This window comes from Prionailurus bengalensis, chromosome A2 (assembly GCF_016509475.1).
Source record: "Prionailurus bengalensis isolate Pbe53 chromosome A2, Fcat_Pben_1.1_paternal_pri, whole genome shotgun sequence".
NCBI classification, from domain to species: Eukaryota; Metazoa; Chordata; class Mammalia; order Carnivora; family Felidae; genus Prionailurus; species Prionailurus bengalensis.
The window spans coordinates 95,347,895-95,367,522 of record NC_057348.1 but is presented as its reverse complement, the minus strand read 5'-3'; the positions used below and the strand labels follow the sequence as shown (position 1 = coordinate 95,367,522).

At 36.8% G+C, this 19,628-nt stretch overlaps 1 protein-coding gene across 3 annotated transcripts in view; it reads left to right on the top strand.

Annotated features, from left to right (window-relative positions):
- FAM133B (family with sequence similarity 133 member B) overlaps positions 1-19,628 on the top strand; it is a 31,870-nt gene that overhangs the window by 2,873 nt on the left and 9,369 nt on the right. For all 3 annotated transcript variants that reach the window (XM_043588855.1, XM_043588854.1, XM_043588856.1), the window contains exons 2-8: positions 7,845-7,942; positions 9,763-9,841; positions 10,738-10,812; positions 10,925-10,957; positions 11,515-11,577; positions 12,651-12,743; positions 14,049-14,099. In XM_043588855.1, the coding sequence (XP_043444790.1) occupies positions 7,845-7,942; positions 9,763-9,841; positions 10,738-10,812; positions 10,925-10,957; positions 11,515-11,577; positions 12,651-12,743; positions 14,049-14,099 (492 nt within the window). The remainder of the gene's footprint in view (positions 1-7,844; positions 7,943-9,762; positions 9,842-10,737; positions 10,813-10,924; positions 10,958-11,514; positions 11,578-12,650; positions 12,744-14,048; positions 14,100-19,628) is intronic.

Genomic DNA, 19,628 nt, shown 5'->3' with positions numbered 1-19,628 from the left:
TTTAAGTTCCACATAAGAGTGAAATCATATGGTATTTGTCTTTCTCTGATTGACTTATTTCGCTTAGCATGATAGAGTCTATCACCATCCATGTTGTTGCAAATGGCAAGATTTCTTTCTTTTTGATGGCTGAGTAATATTCCTGTGTGTATGTGTGTGTGTGTGTGTGTGTGTGTGTGTGTGTGTGTGAGAGAGAGAGAGAGAGAGAGAGAGAGAGAGACATCTTCTTTATCCATTGGCTATTGTTAATAATGCTGCTAGAAACGTCAAGGAGAACATACCCCTTCGAATCTGTATTTTTGTATCCTTTGGGTAAATACCTAGTAGTGCAATTGCTGGGTCCATAGGGTAGTTCTATTTTTAACTTTTTGAGGGACCTCCATACTGTTTTCCAGAGTGGCTGCACCAGTTTGCATTCCCAGCAACAGTGTGAGAGGGTTCCCCTTTTTCTGCATCCTCAACATCTGTTGTTTCCTGTGTTAATTTTAGCCCTTATGACAGGTGTGAGGTGGTATCTCATTGTGGTTTTGATGTGTATTTACCTGATGATGTTGAGCATGATGATGTTGAGTGATGTTGAGCATCTTTTCATGTGCATGTTAGCCATCTGGATGTCTTCTTTGGAAAAATGTCTATTCATGTCTTCTGCCCATTTCTTAACTGAATTATGTGTTTTGGGGTGTTGAGTTTGATAAGTTCTTTATAGATTTTGGATACTAACCCTTTATCAGATATGTCATTTGCAATTATCTTCTCCAGTTCTGTAGACTGCCTTTTACTTTTGTTGATTGTTTCCTTCCCTGTGCAAAAGCTTTTTATCTTGATAAAGTCCCAGGAGTTCATGTTTGCTTTTGTTTTCCTTGCCTCCTGGGACAGTGTGTCTCGTAAGAAGTTGCTACAGCCAAGGTCAGAGAAGTTGCTGCCTGTATTCTTCTCTAGGATTTTGATTGTTTCATGTCACACATTTGAATTTATTTTTGTGTATGCTGTAGGAAAGTGGTCCAGGTTTATTCTGTATGTTCTGTGTGGTGATGTCCAGCACCATTTGTTGATTCTTTCCTACTTTTTCAAAAATAGTTGACCATAGATGGAACTGTTTAAACTGGGACCAAAACTTGGGTCATTTGGTACTTAGTTCAGTATATCATAACTTTTAGGGTTTTTTAAAAATGTTTGTTTATTTGTTTGTTTGTTTTGAGAGAGAGAGCACACACACATGAGCGGGGGATGGGCAAAGAGAGGGGAGAGAGAGAATCCCAAGCAGGCTCCATGCCCAGTGTGGAGCCTGGTGCAGGGCTTGATCCTACAACTGTGACACCACAACCCCAGCTGAAATCAAGAGTTCAGTGGACTGAGCCACCCAGGCACCCCATTATAACTCTTGGTTTTAAATAAAATGAATGTTTGCCTCTGAAAATAATGGCATGTTTTTCTTCATACATTGATGGTAAATTCATAGTTCTAAAGATGATAGAATTGCTTTCTAAAAAAGCCATAAAGTCCAGGTTGAAAGTTTTGTTGTTGTTTTTATTGTTTTTTAAAGACTTACTCTGGGGTGCCTGGCTGGCTCAGTCAGTAGAGCATGAGACTCTTGATCTCAGGGTTGTAAGTTTGACCCCACGTTGGGTGTAGAGATGACTTAAAAATAAAATCTTTAAAAAAATAGATTTTTCAGAGCAGTTTTGAATTCACAGCAAAATTGAGCTGTAAGTGCAGAGAGTTCCCATATATTCCATGTGCACAGTTACGTTACGCACAGCCTCCCCCTACTTGCAACCCTGCTCTGAAGGGCATTGTTATAGTTGATGAACCTATCTGGCCACATCATTTTCACCTGAAGTCCGTACTTTACATTAGGGTTTGTTCTAGGTATTGTACATTCTTGAACAGTTATTTTTTTAACTGAACATTTTAGTTCTCAGGATTTATGAAGAGCTGTTAAATTGATAATGGCCACCCTTTGTCCTCATTGTTTTCCAGAAGTTTCATGTTCTTTTTGGTTACTTTGTGCCCTCTAAAACAGATGTATCCTCTAGATAAAAATAGGTAATCAAAGTAACAAATGAAGTTCTGCACATTTTGTTCTCACATTGCTCTTTTCAGTACCTGCCCACTTACCTATTCCTTCAGTTTGATTTGCTATCCTGAATTTCAAAAGCAAATTGCATTGTTACCAAACTCATGCAGCAGTTTGGAGCCATAGACAATTCTAGTTATATATGAATACAAGTATTTGATTTGTAAGGTCACAGCATTTAATGTGATTAAGTCATAGTGAGACAGTTCGAGAAATTGCACAATTTCTGTGTTTTAACTGGTGCCTAACCACCCAGCCCCTTAATGTTAAGAACATTGTTTTTAACACTGCTGCATAATAAGCAAAAAGGCTTTATCTTTGTAAAATTAATTTTTTTGTTTTAAAAGCCTTTCTGTTCATAGTAAAAAGAAGCACTGTTGCTTATCGATTATGAGAACAGACCATCAAGTGTTTTTGCAAGGAGCCTGGCATATAAGATGTCTTTAATAAATATTGCTATTTTTAAAAAAGTTTTATTTGTTTTGAGAGTGCTCACATGAGCAGGGGAAGGGCAGAGAGAGAGGGAGAGAGAAAATCCCAAGCAGGCTCCCTGCTGTCAGCTCAGAGCCCCCCAATGAGGGGCTTATGACCTGAGCTGAGATCAAGACCTGGATGCTTGAGAAACTGAGCCACCCAGGTGCCCTTTGCTGTTTTTTAAAATAAATATTACTGTTATAGTTGAAATAAATAATTGAGATATTTGGAGTGTACTTAAGTGAACTAAGGGTAGTGTTTATAATCAAAAGCTTATGTTAAGCCTATTACATAGACAGTGATAACTCTTGTAATTGTATCATAAGTTGTCTGTGATTAATAGTCTTAGGATGTGAATATACTACTTTACTATTTAATTTTCCTCTGAAAAGTAAACCGTAAGACAGACTGTATGTACTTGAGGGAAGCAATTTCACAGTAGACATAACATAAAAATGTTAATGTACTTTTAAGATACATGCAAGTATATTTGAAGACTGTAAAACATGGTGAATGTGTTACGATTTTTTTTAAGTAGGCTGTATGCCTAAAGTGGGGCTTGAACTCATGACCTCGAGATTAAGAGTCACATGCTCTACCGACTGAACTGGTCAAGCGCCCCCCAATTTTTTTTAATTGAAGTGATAAGTTGTCACTGTACTGTTTGTGAATTTTTACTTGAAAACAGTTCAGCTCTTAGAATTGGAGTGGCAGTATTGTGAGTGAATTTTTCTCATTTTGTTTACTTTTATTATTATGATAATGTTTGTGTGTAGTTTTTTTGATTTTTTTCATTTATAAAGGTAATGAATTGTTGTTTTTAAAAAATTTTTCCAGGGTATGAAATGATGAAAGTGGACATCTGCCTTTACATTTTGATGCATATAGATATTTTATCGATTTATTTATTATGTTTTATTCATTTTTTTGGTAGAGAGAGACAGAGCATGAGCAGGGGAAGGGTAGAGAGAGGCAGATATAGAATCTGAAGCAGGCTCCAGAGTCTGAGCTGTCAGCACGGAGCCTGACACAGAGCTCGAACTCACGAACCCCAAGATGATGACTTTGGCTGAAGTCAGATGCTTAAACTGACTGAGCCACCCAGGCCCCCTAATGCATCTAGATTTTTAAAAAATCTATAGTTGTTCATTAAAATGGCATCTTATATTTTGGCCACCTGCTTTTGCTTCACATTTAGGAAATCTCAGACATCTTTCCATATCAGAAACTATAGATCTCTCTTTTTATGGCTACATAGTATTTCATTTTGAAGGTATATTTTAATATATAATTAATGAATCTCAATTTGATGGCTCTTTGGGTGTTTTCAGTTTTCCCTATTTTAGTAATTTAGTTTTGAACATCCTTGTATATATTTGCATTCTTTGGAAATAAACAGTTTTTACAGTTTTAAACTTAAGATATTTTACTGGTAAGTGCTACTAAAGTTATGACATGGGACCAAAGAAATGGGAAGGTGATAGATATCTCCTGTTTTAAAAATGATGAACTTAGCTTTGCACACATATTTGCTTCTGGTTATTAGGATTGTCAGTGTCATTATTTGGGCCACAGTTCCTCTATTGCAGCTTCCGTTGGTTGTCATATTTCCACATGAACTACATGAACTGAGTGAAATTCTCAGCAGAGGCAGTTGATTGAAATACTCAAAGACTTAACAGTTGATGTAAAGAATGTCACTATATGCCTCTCTCTTGAGTTGGATTTGATATTCACATCTAGCCCTGACTCTGTAAACATGCCTGACATTAGGAGTTCTAGCATTAATTCCTGCATGGAAGAAAATTATGTTAATGGACTTTTTCATCCCATGTAATTAATTAGGCAGTATCCGGTTGAATGGGACTAGTTCTCAGTTTGTACTGTTTATAGTAGTTTTATGTTGTTTGATCTGCCAGAGAAATCTGGAAATAATATAACTCATACTTGTTTTGAGGGTGGGAAATGTTGGTTATTTTCAAGGGTTTTGTTAAATAAAATGCAACAAATACATTCTTTCACTTCTTTTGGAATATTAAGTCTTAAGTTTAAGGCCTTAAAATCAATGTTGATAATAGTCATTTTTGACCAGAATTCTTTTTGTTTAAACAGTGGAAGAGTTTTTATAAATGATTGTTGACTTGGATTAAATTTGGAAAACCAAATATGAGGATCAAGGAGTTGAGACTAATTTAAAGACCAAATTTTATATATGTAGCACAGTTAATTTTAATAAAACAGTATCTCTTTGCTAGATAGTGTCATTAATAAAGAAACCTGCTTTATTTTGTCTGGATATGTTTTTTTTTATAAAGTATCTGAAAATGTGTTTTTCTGTCATAGTAAGTTCAGTATAGACAGCAGAATTTGATTTTTGTAGAGTTCCTTATTGTGTAAAAATAAACATAACATAAAGTTCATTGTCTTAGCCATTTTTAAGTGTTTGTCAGTGGCATTAATATATTCACAGTGTTGTACAAGTGTCACCACTGTCCATTTCCAGAACTATTTTTTTAAAGTTTATTTAGAGAGAGAGAGAGAGAGAGAGAGGGCACACATGTGTGTGTGGGGGGGGGGGGGGGAAGGGGTAGAAAGACTCCCAAGCAGGTTCCATGCTGTCAGAACAGAGCCTGACTCAGGGTTCAAACCTATGAACCATGAGGTCATGCATGACCTGAGCCAAAATTTGACCCAGATGCTCAACTGACTGAGCCACCCAGTTGCCCCCTCTAGAACTTTTTCAGCATCCCAGATAAGAAACTTTGTACCCGTTAAAGAGTAATTCTCAGTCATTTGTTCCCCTTCAGCCCCTGGAAACCTTTTCTACTTTCTATCTCTATCCATAATTTGTTTATTCTAGATACCTCATATAAGTTGAATCATACAGTATTTGGCCTTTTATATCTGGATTATTTCACTTAGCATGTTTCCACAGTTCATCCATATTGTAGCATGTTTAAGAATTTCATTCTTGGGGCGCATGGGTGGCTTGGTCGGTTAAGCGTCCGACTTCAGCTCAGGTCATGATCTCACGGTCTGTGGGTTTGAGCCCCGCGTCAGGCTCTGTGCTGACAGCTCAGAGCCTGGAGCCTGTTTCAGATTCTGTGTCTCCCTCTCTCTCTGCCCCTCCCCCGTTCATGCTCTGTCTCTCTCTGTCTCAAAACTAAATAAACGTTAAAAAAAAAAATTAAAAAAAAAAAAGAATTTCATTCTTATGCAAGGAGGCATCTTGCATTGATGCTGCTTGATTTGCATTTTCTTTGCATTTGCATCGTGATTTGCATTAATGGATTGTCAGTGTCATTGGTTGGGACAGTGACTAGGGAGTTGAACATCTCTTCATGTGCTATTGGACATTTGAGTATCTTCTTTAGAGAAATGTTTATATAAGTCCTTTGTACATTTTTTAATTGGGTTGTTAGAGTTTTTTGCTGTTGAGTTGTATGATTTCTTTAGGCATTCTGGATATTAATTCCTTGTCAGATCTGTGAGTTGCAAATACTTTCTCCCATTCTGTGGATTGTCTTTTCATTCTTTTTTTTTTAATTTTTTTTTTCAACGTTTATTTATTTTTGGGACAGAGAGAGACAGAGCATGAACGGGGGAGGGGCAGAGAGAGAGGGAGTCACAGAATCGGAAACAGGCTCCAGGCTCTGAGCCATCAGCCCAGAGCCCGACGCGGGGCTCGAACTCACGGACCGCGAGATCGTGACCTGGCTGAAGTCGGACGCTTAACCGACTGCGCCACCCAGGCGCCCCTCTTTTCATTCTTGATAGTGTTCTTTGATACACAAATTTTTTTTTTTTAGTTTATTTATTTATTTTGAGAGAGAAAGCAAGAGCACAAGCAAAGGAGGGGCAGAGAGAGAGGGAGACACAGAATCTGAAGCAGGCTCCAGGCTCTGAGCTGTCAGTACAGAGGCCGGTGCAGGGCTCCAACTCACAAACTGTGAGATCATGACCTGAACCAAAGTCAGATGCTTAACCGACTGGCCACCCAGGCACCCCAATAAACAGATATTTTAATGTTGGTGAAGTCCTGCTGTTTTTTTTTTCTTTTGTTGTCTGTCCATAATTTAATATTTGACGTTAACAATTGGCAAGTAAAATTGCCATCAGTATGGCATAGTATTTCCTGAGATAAAAGATATACTAGAATAAGTGATGAATTTAAAGTTCGATCTTTGGGACACCTGGGTGACTCAGTTGGCTAAGCATCTGACTCTTGATATCCACTCAGGTCATGATCTCGCTCTCCTGGGATGGAGCCCCACATCAGGCTCCCCACTGGGCATGGAGCCTACTTGGTAGTCTCTATTCCTTCCCCCCTCTCTCTGTCCCTCCCCCACTCTCACTCTCTGCCCCTCCCCTGCTCCGTCTCTCCTCTCTCAAAATAAATACACTTAAAAAAAAATAAAGTTAGATCTTTAATTATTTTGCAACCAAGTTTCTTAATTTGCCAGTAAGCATAGTGTTACCGTCTCATGGGGTTATTGGGCTTTAGGAGAAAACATAAAATCATCTTACAGTAAGAAAGAGGTATCATTATTATTTTTATTAAATCTCTAGTTTAAAAAAAAAGGTGGGGGGCGCCTGGGTGGCTCAGTTGGTTAAGCGTCCGACTTCAGCTCAGGTCATGATCTCACGATCTGTGAGTTCAAGCCCCATGTCGGGCTCTGTGCTGACAGCTCAGAGCCTGGAGCCTGCTTCGGATTCTGTGTCTCCCTCTCTCTGACCCTCCCTCCGTTCGTGCTCTGTCTCACCCTGTCTCGAAAAAATAAATAAACATTAAAAAAGTTTAAAAAAAAAAAAAAAGTAGGGTGACACCTGGGTAGCTCAGTCAGTTAAGTGTCTGACTTCGGCTCCTGTCATGATCTCGCATTTGTGAGTTCGAGTCCCACATTAGGCTCTGTGCTGACAGCTCAGAGCCTAGAGCCTGCTTCAGATTCTCTGTCTCCCTCTCTCTCTGACCCTCCCCCTTTCGCACTGTGTCTCTCTCTTTCTCTCCCTCTCTTTCAGAAATAAATAAGCATTAAAAAAATTTTTTTTTAATTTTAAATCTCTGGTAAAAAAAATTTTTTTCTATGTAATAGTGATATGATTCATCTCCTGAACTTGTGAGACTTAATAGAGTATTAATTTTTTTTGTAATGAAAAATTTGGTTAGATTATTCATGCTTAGTTGGACATAGTATGCATTTATAATAAAAATTGCTTGGTGAGTAAGTGAACATTTCCATTTTTGATGTTTGTTTTTTTTTTTAATTGAGTTAATTTTTGTTCTTTCCTCAAGGCCTATATGAACCCAATAGCAATGGCCAGATCCAGGGGTCCAATCCAGTCTTCAGGGCCAACAATCCAAGATTATCTGAATCGACCAAGGCCTACCTGGTATTTGTGTAACAATTTAACCATTTATAAGATTTTCATAGATTTTTTAAAGGTTACTGTTACAGTTTTAATTGATTGCAAAGCAATTGTCAGATACATAATTTTTTGAAGTGATATTCATTGGTGCTTTCTTTTCAATGTATGAAATACGCATCATGCATGAGCATAGAACAAATATTTGAGAAGCCACCACCCTGTGTAGCTAAAGAGCTAGCAGTTAACCTTTCATATCAATCTCTTCTCTATCCCCTAAAAGAGACCTTAAGCTTGCAGTTTTAAGCTATTTAAAATGGTAGGTTTGACTAATCTCGCCCTTCATTGAAGTGTAAGTAGGTGTTAGGAAGGATAATGTTAAGCCATGTTTCTATTCTTACCTGATGGCGCTTCAATAAGTTGAATTTCCCATTAAAAAATTTTTGTTTTAAATTGTTTTTTGGGTTTTTATTTGCCCTCATTGAGTAACTCTGATTATTTGTAAATAAAGCATCACAGCACTGGCCTCACTTTTTTTTTAGTATGTCTTATTATTAAATGTCAGACTCCTGAGATAACTTATGACAAGTTTCAGAGTTGTTAGCTTCATAATGCTTGTAAGTGTCCCTAAAAGCTGGATAACTATAGTTGAAAGTTTTGCTTATATGTAACAAGGACTCTTCCTTTGAGTTAAATAGAAAGTAAGCCATGTCTACCTCTTAGAGTTTTCATGAATGCTGTTGTTGACTGTTGCAGCATACCAGAAAATTATCCCAAAACAAAATACATTTTACCTTCAAAATTGGTGAGAAGAAATGAACTTTAAGGGGAAGTGCTCGAGAAAGTATATTATGTGTGTATTAGAGTCCCCCAAGATAGCCCTTCAGTTGTGTAATTTGCTAGAAGGACTCCTAGATAGTTGTACTCTTGGGTAAGACTTATTACACTGAAAGAGTACCAGCCACAATCAGCAAAGAGAAAAGTTGCATGGGGTGAAGTCCAGGGGAGATTGGGCTCAGGCTTCCAAGGCTTCTTCCTATATAGTCACATGGAATGTGCTTAACCCCTACAGCAATGAGTTGTGTTAACATACATGAAATGTTGCCAACCAGGGGAGTACATTAGATAGAGACTCAGTGTGCCCAGGGTTTTTACTGGGGACTAGTCAGCCTCTCCCTATCAGATCCCAAAATTCCAGACTTCCTGAAGTACAGGTTCAGCCTAAGCAGTAGTATTGGTACAGATAGGCACAGTGAGCCACTCTTAACGGAATGGTAAGGAGCCTTCAAAATACAAGTTCCCAGATGCCAGCCAGGGCCAAACTTGTAAGCAGGCCATTCTGAGAATTAGCAATCAGGCATGTTGTACCAACTCTTCTGTGCAGTATGAGAGGTGCATTGTAAAATAGATGTTTAATTAAAAAATTTAGTAGTTTAAATAGACCTTAGCTGTCCCTAACACTGAAACTATCAGCTTTGGGACCCTAGGCAGATTTCTTACCTGCCTCAAGCTTTGCTTCGTATCCGTAAAATTGGTGTAATAATACTGTGTTTTCTCACAGGATTGTTGTAAGGATTAAAGGAAAATGTATTGAAAACAGTGCTCAAATGTTTGGTGTATTAGCTCTTGTAATCCATGTTTGGGAAAGGAATAATCAGTGTTATCTGAAAGACTGTGTTAATAATTGACTTATAAGGCTATGAACAAAGAACTTTAAAATGTGTCAACACTGGAATGGAAGGTTATTAGGATACTAATATTTTTTTATTTACGAAATTTTGGTTTTGTTTGTAAGTATTCATCTCTAATTTGAATTGCTTGAAAACTTATGTATCTATTTTATTAAGGGAAGAAGTGAAAGAACAACTAGAGAAGAAAAAGAAAGGCTCCAAGGCATTGGCTGAATTTGAAGAAAAAATGAATGAGGTTTGTAAATAGTACCTGTTTGGAAAAATAGACACATACGTTTTCTTAAAAGAAATATGACATTGGGGCGCCTGGGTGGCTCAGTCGGTTGAGCATCCGACTTCGGCTCAGGTCATGATCTCATGGTCTGTGAGTTCGAGCCCCGCATCGGGCTCTGTGCTGACAGCTCAGAGCCTGGAGCCTGCTTCGGACTCTGTGTCTCCCTCTCTCTCTGCCCCTCCCCCCGCTCATGCTCTGTCTCTCTCTGTCAAAAAGAAAATAAAAGGTTAAAAACAGAAAAAAAAAAAAAAGAAATAATTTTTTAACAAATCAAGGGTCGGGCATGGTTTTTAGGTTTAAGGGCGCTCTGTACATTGAATACAGGTTTGTATATAAATGCACGATTTCTTTAAAATAAAAAGACCAAAAAAATTAAAAAGTGGAAAATCATCTTACAGTAATTTAGGTCATCTGGGTTCTTCCCTTTATCTTCCCCTGCCCCCATGGCCCCATATTACTCTGAGTTTTCCATGATGTTTGCCTGTTTTGGTCACAAACATGTATGTAGTATTTCAGGTACAATATAGGTTAATTCAGTTTTTACTGTCTGGAAAGAGAATCTAACTTTTTTTTTTTTGTAAAATGAAAAAAGTTGTCAGCTTCAGTGATAATACCTACTCCTCTTCTCAATATGCACTGGAGAGCTCCCACTCTTTAATATCCCCCTTAATAAAGAGCTTTTAGAGGATTCTTTGGTGACAGGGTTCTGGCACCTGGAATACCTTTTCCCTGTTCTTAGAGGCTGAGATGGTGAGAGGTAATAGAGGATAGAGGGAAGGAAGTAGTAGTAGCTATCTATATCAGGTGTGTTAGAAGGGGATAGATAGCCTTTGATGTTGTTCATAACCTTTTTGCAGAACTGGAAGAAAGAACTAGAAAAACACAGGGAGAAATTATTAAGTGGAAGTGAGAGCTCATCCAAAAAAAAGCAGGTAAGAGTTTAATGTTGTTTTTAATATCACAGTTGGGTGTACTACTATCAGTATAATATTAAAAACTCACATCAGCTTATTTAGATTTGTACTTTTATTTGTTTGTTTTTAGAGAAAGAAAAAAGAAAAGAAGAAATCTGGTAGGGTGAGCAAAAGTTTTCCATTTTTCTAAATGTTATGATTAAGAGCTTACAAGAAAAGTAAGATAATTTATACAACCTGTATGCTGACTGTAAATGAGTCAAGGAGCGTTTTCCATTTTTCTAAATGTTATGATTAAGAGCTTACAAGAAAAGTAAGATAATTTATACAACCTGTATGCTGACTGTAAATGAGTCAAGGAGCCTGGAGGTCCTTTGGTAGATATGGGTGGTTTTGTTCTATTAGCAATATAAAGAAAGGCGCCACCCGCCTTATAACCTAGTAACTCCTCTGTTGCTATCAGGGAGGGAAAGGGGAAAATTGACTACCATTGCCATATCTGTTAGTTTGTTGAGCCTTTTTCGTGTGTGTGTGTGTGTGTGTGTGTGTGTGTGTGTGTGTGAAGGGCGTATGACATTTCACTTTTTAATGTTTAAGTCTTCAGAATAATACAACATCTGTTTCTCAGCCACTAGATTGATTTTGTTAAGTATTTGAAAGACTTAGTAATAAAAAAATTCCTGCATCTCACAAGCTTTAATTGTTTTGTGCTTGGTCAAGTATTCATCTTCTTCTTCATCAAGCTCTGATTCTTCCAGCAGTTCTTCGGATTCTGAAGATGAGGTAAGGTTTGCCTGTGATGGCTCATGAAATAATAATCTCTAATTTATTTAATGACAAGAGGAAATCCATTATGTAATATTTTAGAAATGTTGACTTGCAGGTTTTGGTTAATTATCCATAACTGAGAGCACTGACAGGAATGAACAGCTAGATACTTAAATATTAACATATTTTTTTTATATTCCTAAATGTATCTTATTCACTTAAAAATATCAGAGAAGAGGGGCACCTGGGTGGCGCAGTCGGTTAAGCGTCCGACTTCAGCCAGGTCACGATCTCGCGGTCCGGGAGTTCGAGCCCCGCGTCAGGCTCTGGGCTGATGGCTCAGAGCCTGGAGCCTGTTTCCGATTCTGTGTCTCCCTCTCTGTCTGCCCCTCCCCCGTTCATGCTCTGTCTCTCTCTGTCCCAAAAATAAATAGACGTTGGAAAAAAAAAAAATTAAAAAAAAAATATCAGAGAAGAAATACAGTTTAAAAATCTAAAATGCTATCTGACTAGAAGCTAGAGGGTACGTGTGACTCAAATTACTTGACTTTTTTTTATAAAACAGGAAGGTTAGTATAAGTTATACTTTACACAGTTATTAAGGGGGTGCTTGGTTGGCTCATTTGGTAGAGTATGTGACTCTTTTTTTTTTATTTTTTTTTTTTTTAAAGATTCTTTTTTTTTTTTTTTTTCAACGTTTATTTATTTTTGGGACAGAGAGAGACAGAGCACGAACGGGGGAGGGGCAGAGAGAGAGGGAGACACAGAATCGGAAACAGGCTCCAGGCTCTGAGCCATCAGCCCAGAGCCCGACGCGGGGCTCGAACTCACGGAACGTGAGATCGTGACCTGGCTGAAGTCGGACGCTTAACCGACTGCGCCACCCAGGCGCCCCAGAGTATGTGACTCTTGATCTCAGGCTCAGGAGCTCAAGCCCCACATTGGGCATAAAGTTTACTTTAAAAATACTGTTAAGTAAAACATGTATTTACAACTTGGTTCTTTCATGGATAAAGTTTTTATATTAATAAAATGCATCAATTATATTTTTGAAACAAAGCAAATGTTTGTAAAAATGTTTTATATAGGATAAAAAACAAGGAAAAAGAAAAAAGAAAAAGAAGAATCGTTCACATAAATCTTCTGAAAGCTCCATGTCAGAAACTGAATCGGACAGTAAGGTAAAATTACTTAAATTAGCAGTATTCTGGATAGCAAACCACATTTAATTAGCTTCTTTTAAATCATCCTATCTTAAATTGCTCTCAGTTTGGAAATGAGATACTATTTTTTTGTACTTTGATGGTCTGTGCCATTTAATTGATATACTTAATATCTTACATATGGTTTTCAATTGTTCTCTAAGTACTTCCACATATGTCTCCATCTCTCAACATTTCCATGATAGCTTTATGATAAATGTGACAGATACTATTTTTTCCATTTTCATAAAGAAGTCAGAGTTTAGAGAAAAAAACATACTGTACTATCTGGTCCAGTATCCTATTCCTAAATCTGCTCTGTACTGTCCAGAATTGTGAAACATAATTGGCATTGGCTCTCAGACATTTGTGATAATAAGGAATACATGCAAGTTGTAATAAAAGTGTAGATTCCTGGGCCTCATCTCCAGAGAGTATGATTCAGTAAATCTGATTAGGCTCAGAAGTCTACATTTTTAATAGATGTTCTCTATGATTCTGATATAGGGGTGTCCTCGGACCACAATTTCACAAACACTGTCTCTAGGGTCTCAGAAAAACAAAACTGTCTGGTTTTGTGGCAGATCTCTACTAGTCCTAGTGTCGTTTCTTTTGACAAAATTCCTGGCATCTAGAAAGTAGTCAGTAAACACTGGTTTTCTTTTTGTCTTTTAAGGCTGAAGACTCAGTCTCATGATAATGATAGCTAATATTTGTCCAAGTGCCTCCTCTGTGTTAGGCATAGTTCTAAGCACTTGACATTTTAACTCAATCCTCATCCACTTTTTGGATAAGGAAGGCTCAGGGAGGTTAATGGCTAGAACTGAAACAATCAAAAGAAAGAAATTCTAGCCTCTCCTCCTTACAAGGAGAGTAGGAAAATGAGATTGGTGGACGTCCACAGTCAGTGTGAATTAGAACTCCCATGCATATGACCACCACGGGCAAAAATAGGCAGATGGCATTAAGTCTTATTTTTTAAATAAACTAGGTGGTTAATATAGATAATCTGTTAGATTATTATTTTGAGGTATACCTAGATTTGATATGTAGCTAGATAAATGAAGAATGCCCATTTCCTTACAAGCACATATATACACAACATAACGTTCCTCCTATATTTTCAGAATAAAATTCTGGCATTGAAGTAAACTTTTTCCAGTTTATATAATAAATTGAGTGAATCATAGAGCAAATCACTGTTTTGGTATTTTTGTCCTTATACTATTATGCTGTATCTTTTAAATTTAAAATTGATATATATATATATGTTTGTGTGTTTAGGATGGTTTAAAAAAGAAAAAGAAGTCAAAGGATGCAACTGAGAAAGACAAGGTAATTATAATTTTACATTGCCTTTAGTCTGTCATACAATACTTCATTTACTTCAAAAAATTGACAATATGTTCTCCCTTTTAACTTAAAGAGATTTATTTATTTTGTTTTTATAGCATTTCTCGCTGATTTAAGGAAATCATTTATTGAATTCATTATTGAAGGTTAAAAGATCAGAAAAGTATTCCTGCAGAGTTTGAATTTGTACAGATTATTATCTCAGATTAAAAATTCAAAATGATGGAAATTAAATATTTCCTTTGTTTCTTCAAGTCATTTTATTTTATTTATTTTTTAAATGTTTATATTTTGAGAAAGGCAGAGTGTGAGTGGGGGAGGGGCAGAGAGAGAGAGAGAGGAAGACAGGATTGGAAGCTAGCTTTGCACTAACAGCGTGGAGCCTGCTTGGGATTCTCTGGCGCGCACTTGTGTGCTGCGTGTCTCTCTCTCTCTCTCTCTCTCTCTCTCTCTCTCTCTCTCCCTCTCTCTCCCCCTCTCCCCCTCTCCCTCTCCCTCCCTCCCTCCCTCCCTCACTCTCTCCGACTCTTCCTCCCTCCCCCGCCTCTCCCCTGCTCACATTCTGTCTCTTTTTCTCTCAAAATAAATACATAAACTTTTTTTAAAAAGTTAAAAAAAAAGACTTTTTAATTACAGAACCTGGAGTTCTGTTTCAAATTGAATACATCGTAGATAAGTTTTGAAAAACCTTTTTACTACTATAGATATTTTATTTTTATTTATACTTAACTATAAATAATGCAAGTTTATTCCTGTGTTTCTGATGTACAATTAAAAATCTTTTTCTGGTTCTTAGTAATAAAAACCTAAAGGAAACAGTTACTAATGAAAGAAAACTACAGACCAATGTCATTATATTTTATTCAGTCTTTTTAAACATATTTTTTAAATTGGGGTGTAATTCACATAATATGCTATTAAACATTGTAAAATTACAATTTGGAGGAATATTGTGTATATACAGTGTTGTGCAATGACCACCTCTGTAGTTTAAAAACGTTTTCATTACCCCCTCAAAAACAACCCATACTCATTAACTAATTACCATTCTCCCTTTCCCCCTTCCCCTAGTAACTTCTGTTCTGCTTTCCATCTCTAGATTTATATATTCTGGATATATCTTTGTTCTATTCTGTTTTGTGTTTTGTTTTGTTTTGTTTTGTTTTGTTGAATCAAAAGTGGAACTTCATGGGCACCTGGCTGGCTCAGTTAGTAGAGCATGTGACTCTTGATCTTGGGGTTGTAGGCTTGAGCTCCATGTTGGATGTAGAGATTACTTAAAAATAAAATCTTTTTTAAAAAAAGTAGGAACTTTAATAAGTGTATCACTTGTATTTACATTAAAATAAATGGAATTTATTAGAATTAAAACAGTCCTTGCTATTTACAAATTGAATGTATAAGACAAATTATCCTTTGTATTTGTTTTCTGTTTGTTTACAAATTCAATAGTATTACACTTTGGAAAGCCAGTTACTTTTTGTTAACTTTGATACAAATATAAGGTAGCATTAACATAGCATATTCTACAGATTTAAGGACAGGTAAAACTTAGCATTAAACCCTCAAACACCGCTTCTTCTACATTTTTTGGAGTAAAACACTGATACTCTTTTGTAGACTGTTCAGCTTAGGCCTGATTTTTTAGTGAGAGAACCACTCAAGCAAGTAGGTGATTTCAGTTCCACATGGAAGAGCTTCAACAGAAGCTTTCAGGCAGCACCAAGGGCTGGGTGTGCCAAACCCCTGCCAGCTGTGCTGTTCACTGGGGCTACAGCTGGTAGCTTGTAGTGAAGTCAAGTGAAGCTTCACTTTACTGGGGCAGGTGGAAGAACAATTCTCTTATAACTTCCAGGGTTAGATCTTGACAGGGACACTCTTTGGATCACAGAGGATGACATAGACTCAGGACAGGTCCAGGTCCCCTCCCCTCTGAGTATATCATTTAAAAGCAGTCATACAATGTATTGCTTTTTGTGTCTGGCTTCTTTCACTTAGTGTAAGGTTTTCAAGGTTCATCCCAAGTGGTAGCATGTATCAATACTTCATTCCTTTTATGGATGATTAATATTCCACTGTGTGTGTATGCCACAATTTGTTTATCCATTTGTCTGTTGATATTTAAGTTGTTTCTATCTTATGCTGTTGTAAACATGTATGTACAAGTTTCTGTGTGGACATATATTTTTACTAATCTTGGATATATACTTAGTTTTAATATCAATTTGCAAATACAAAACCCATTTAGACACTAAAAAAAAAGCCATCATGATCAAAATGGGTTAATTTTAAGAATTCAAAGATAAGAACTTTATTAATACAATTTGCCATATTGTAGTAACGGCCCAAATGAAAGAAACCGTAATTGCCAAAGGGATATGATGTAATTCAACATTAATTCCTGATTTTCTAAATCATTATAGAATAAGTAGTACCTTTCATATTTAAAAAGATATATGTGTTAGGGGCGCCTGGGTGGCTCAGTCAGTTAAGTGTCTGACCGGCTCAGGTCATGATCTCATGGTTCATAGGTTCAAGCCCCATGTCGGGCTCTGTGCTGACAGCTCAGAGCCTGGAGTCTGATTGGGATTCTGTGTCTCCCTCTCTCTGCCCCTCCCCGACTTACCATCTGTTTCTCCCTGTCTCAAAAATGAATAAACATTAAAAAATTTTTTTTAAATTTACGTGTGAAACTAAAAACTGGTAGTATACAAACATGAAATACTAAAACAACTGCATTGTGATTTTGTACTTCAGTATAAGGTACAGAGTAATAATGTGTTTTTATAGAGTAAAAGACAAATAATACAATAAACAAATACCCATATACATACCAGCCAGAGTTGGCAAATGATTTACATTTTGTCATAGTTGCTTCAGGTCTGGTTTTATTAAAGAAAAAGTACAGGGTACCTTGGTGGCTCAGTCAGTTGAGCGTCTGACTTCGGCTCAGGTCATGATCTCACGGTTTGTGAGTTCAAGCCCTGCATCGGGCTCTGTGCTGACAGCTCAGAGCCTGGAGCCTGCTTCAGATTCTGTGTCTCCCTCTCTCTCTGCCCCTCCCCCACTCACACTCTTGTCTGTCTCTCACAAATAAACAAACATTAAAAAAAAGAAAAAGTACAAGACACCTTCTCCTTCCTAAGAGGCAGCTGTTTCTGAAATTAATGTGAATTTTTCCCATCCACATTTATACACTTCTATTGCATAAGTATATGTTCTTAAATAGCATTAGATATTTTGCATTTTCAAAATGGTATCATGTTTCCTTCTGGCACCTACTTTTTTCATTCAGCATTGCTGTGGACATTTATCCTTGTTGATGCCCTCAAGTCCTTTTGCCTATAGTATTCTATTATATTAATTTGCCATAATTTATTTCTCCATTCCTTTTTTAAATTATTTTTATGTTTTAGAGAGCATGAGCAGGGGAGAGGGGCAGAAGGAGAAAGAAACTCAAGCCAGGCTCCATGCTCAGTGCAGAGCCCGATTCAGGGCTTGATCTCATGACCCCCTGGGATCATGGCCTGAGCCGAAATCAAGAGTCAGACACTCAACCAGCTGAGCGATTCAGGCGCTCCTGTTTCTCTATTCTTCTGTTTTTGGGACATCTAGCTGTTTTCATTTTTCAGTAATGCAAACAGTGCTGCAGTGACTATTTCTTATCCATTTTTCCTTTTCCACAAATTATCATTACTTTTCTAAGAGACACCTAGGGAAAAAGGAAATAAATAAGATATACCTGGGATTATAATTTCTAGGTTCAAAGATGTTCATACATTTAACTTGTCTAAATTTTGCCCACCCAAATGCTCATTAATTTGTATCCTGCTAGTAATGTATTGACCGTACCCTTGTTCCACATACGTCATGGTCAACACTATGAGATTTCTTTTTGCCAATTTAATATGTGAAGATGGTTTAGCCTCTTCATTTACTTATTAGCCATTCAGATACCATTTTCTGTGAATTGCCTATTCATAGTCTTTGCCTACTTTTCTGTTGGTTTTTTGTTTTTATGACTCATAGGAGTTTCATATTTTAGATATTACTCATTTTTCATATACATGATGAACATTTTGGGGTCCATGGCTTCTCTTAATATTGTTTAGAGTGACTGTTATAATCATAAAAAGGGTGTAATTTTTTCCCTTAGGCAATATTCTTTGTTTTTAGGGTTTTCATTTTAATTCCAGTATAGTTAGCATAGTGTTATAAAAAAGGGTGTGATTTCAAGTCATATATCAGTCATTGTTTTCAGCTCGTTTTTAAATTGTTACAAAAATGGAATATGATACCTAATAATGGAAGGAATATCCTGTTTCTAATAGTAACAAAGACTATATAGGAAATTTTTAAAAAATTGATCGGAACTTACTTGAAAATATGCAAATCTATTCAGAGAAGCACATGAAGATGAAGATTCAGTAAATTTTCCTGGGTATGAGCTACCCTATTAGACATTAATGCTTTGATTAAAAAATAGTGCAGTATGGTACAGGAATAGAAAACAACAACAACAACAAAAACCAGTGGATAAAATGGAACTAACAGTTGGGGGAGGAGGGAATAGTCTGGAGCCCAAGTAGAACTTTGTTAAGTATTTGTGGAACTTAATATATGATACAAGTGGCTTTTCTTGGGACAAAATGATTGTCCGTTTGGAAAATATAAAGCTGGGCACTCCTTAAGGCCAGATAAATCCCAAATATGTCTGTTTTAAATCTGAAAGTATAACTGGAGAAAGACCATGGAGAATATGGTATTGGGGTGGAGAAGGCCCATGCCTCAAAACTCAATATTTTTGACCAGATAATTCTAATTCTGAATGACAAAGATCACAAAAAAGTAAACCATGAACAAAGTTTAAATATAATGAACAAACTTAGTAAAAACTAGGAATACATAATTTAAAACTTCGTAATTAAAAAATGATACTTTATATTTGCTGTGGAAGGCAGAAAAAAATACCTTATATACACAGAAAAAGTGGTAAAATTCATGTTTAGGCATTTCTTAAAATACGACTGTATTCCAATTATCTGAGATTGATATGATTGATAAAAGAGCCTGATAAGGAGGCTTCTTGGTAAAGTGTGATTCATAAATGAGTGAAATAAATGATTGAGGGGTGGTGGTGGGAGAATGAGCAAATCATTTGGGTGAAGGCTACTTTGGTCTTTCATTTTAACATTGTTATTAGGTAAAGATTTTGTACTCACGCACCCTTTACTGTATTTCAACTTTGTTTTTGTTATTTTTTAAGTTTATTTATTTATTTTGAAATAGAGAGCGAGGAAGTGCGAGGGAGGGAGAGAGAGAGAATCCCAGGCGGGCTCCGTGCTGTCAGCGCGGGGCTCAATGCGGGGCTCGATCCCACGAACCATGAGATCATGACCTGAGCCGAAACCAAGGGTCGGATGCTTAACTGACTGAGCCATCCAGGTGCCCCATAACTTTGTTTTTATTACTTATTTATTTATTAAAGTTTATTTATTTTGTTTGTTTATT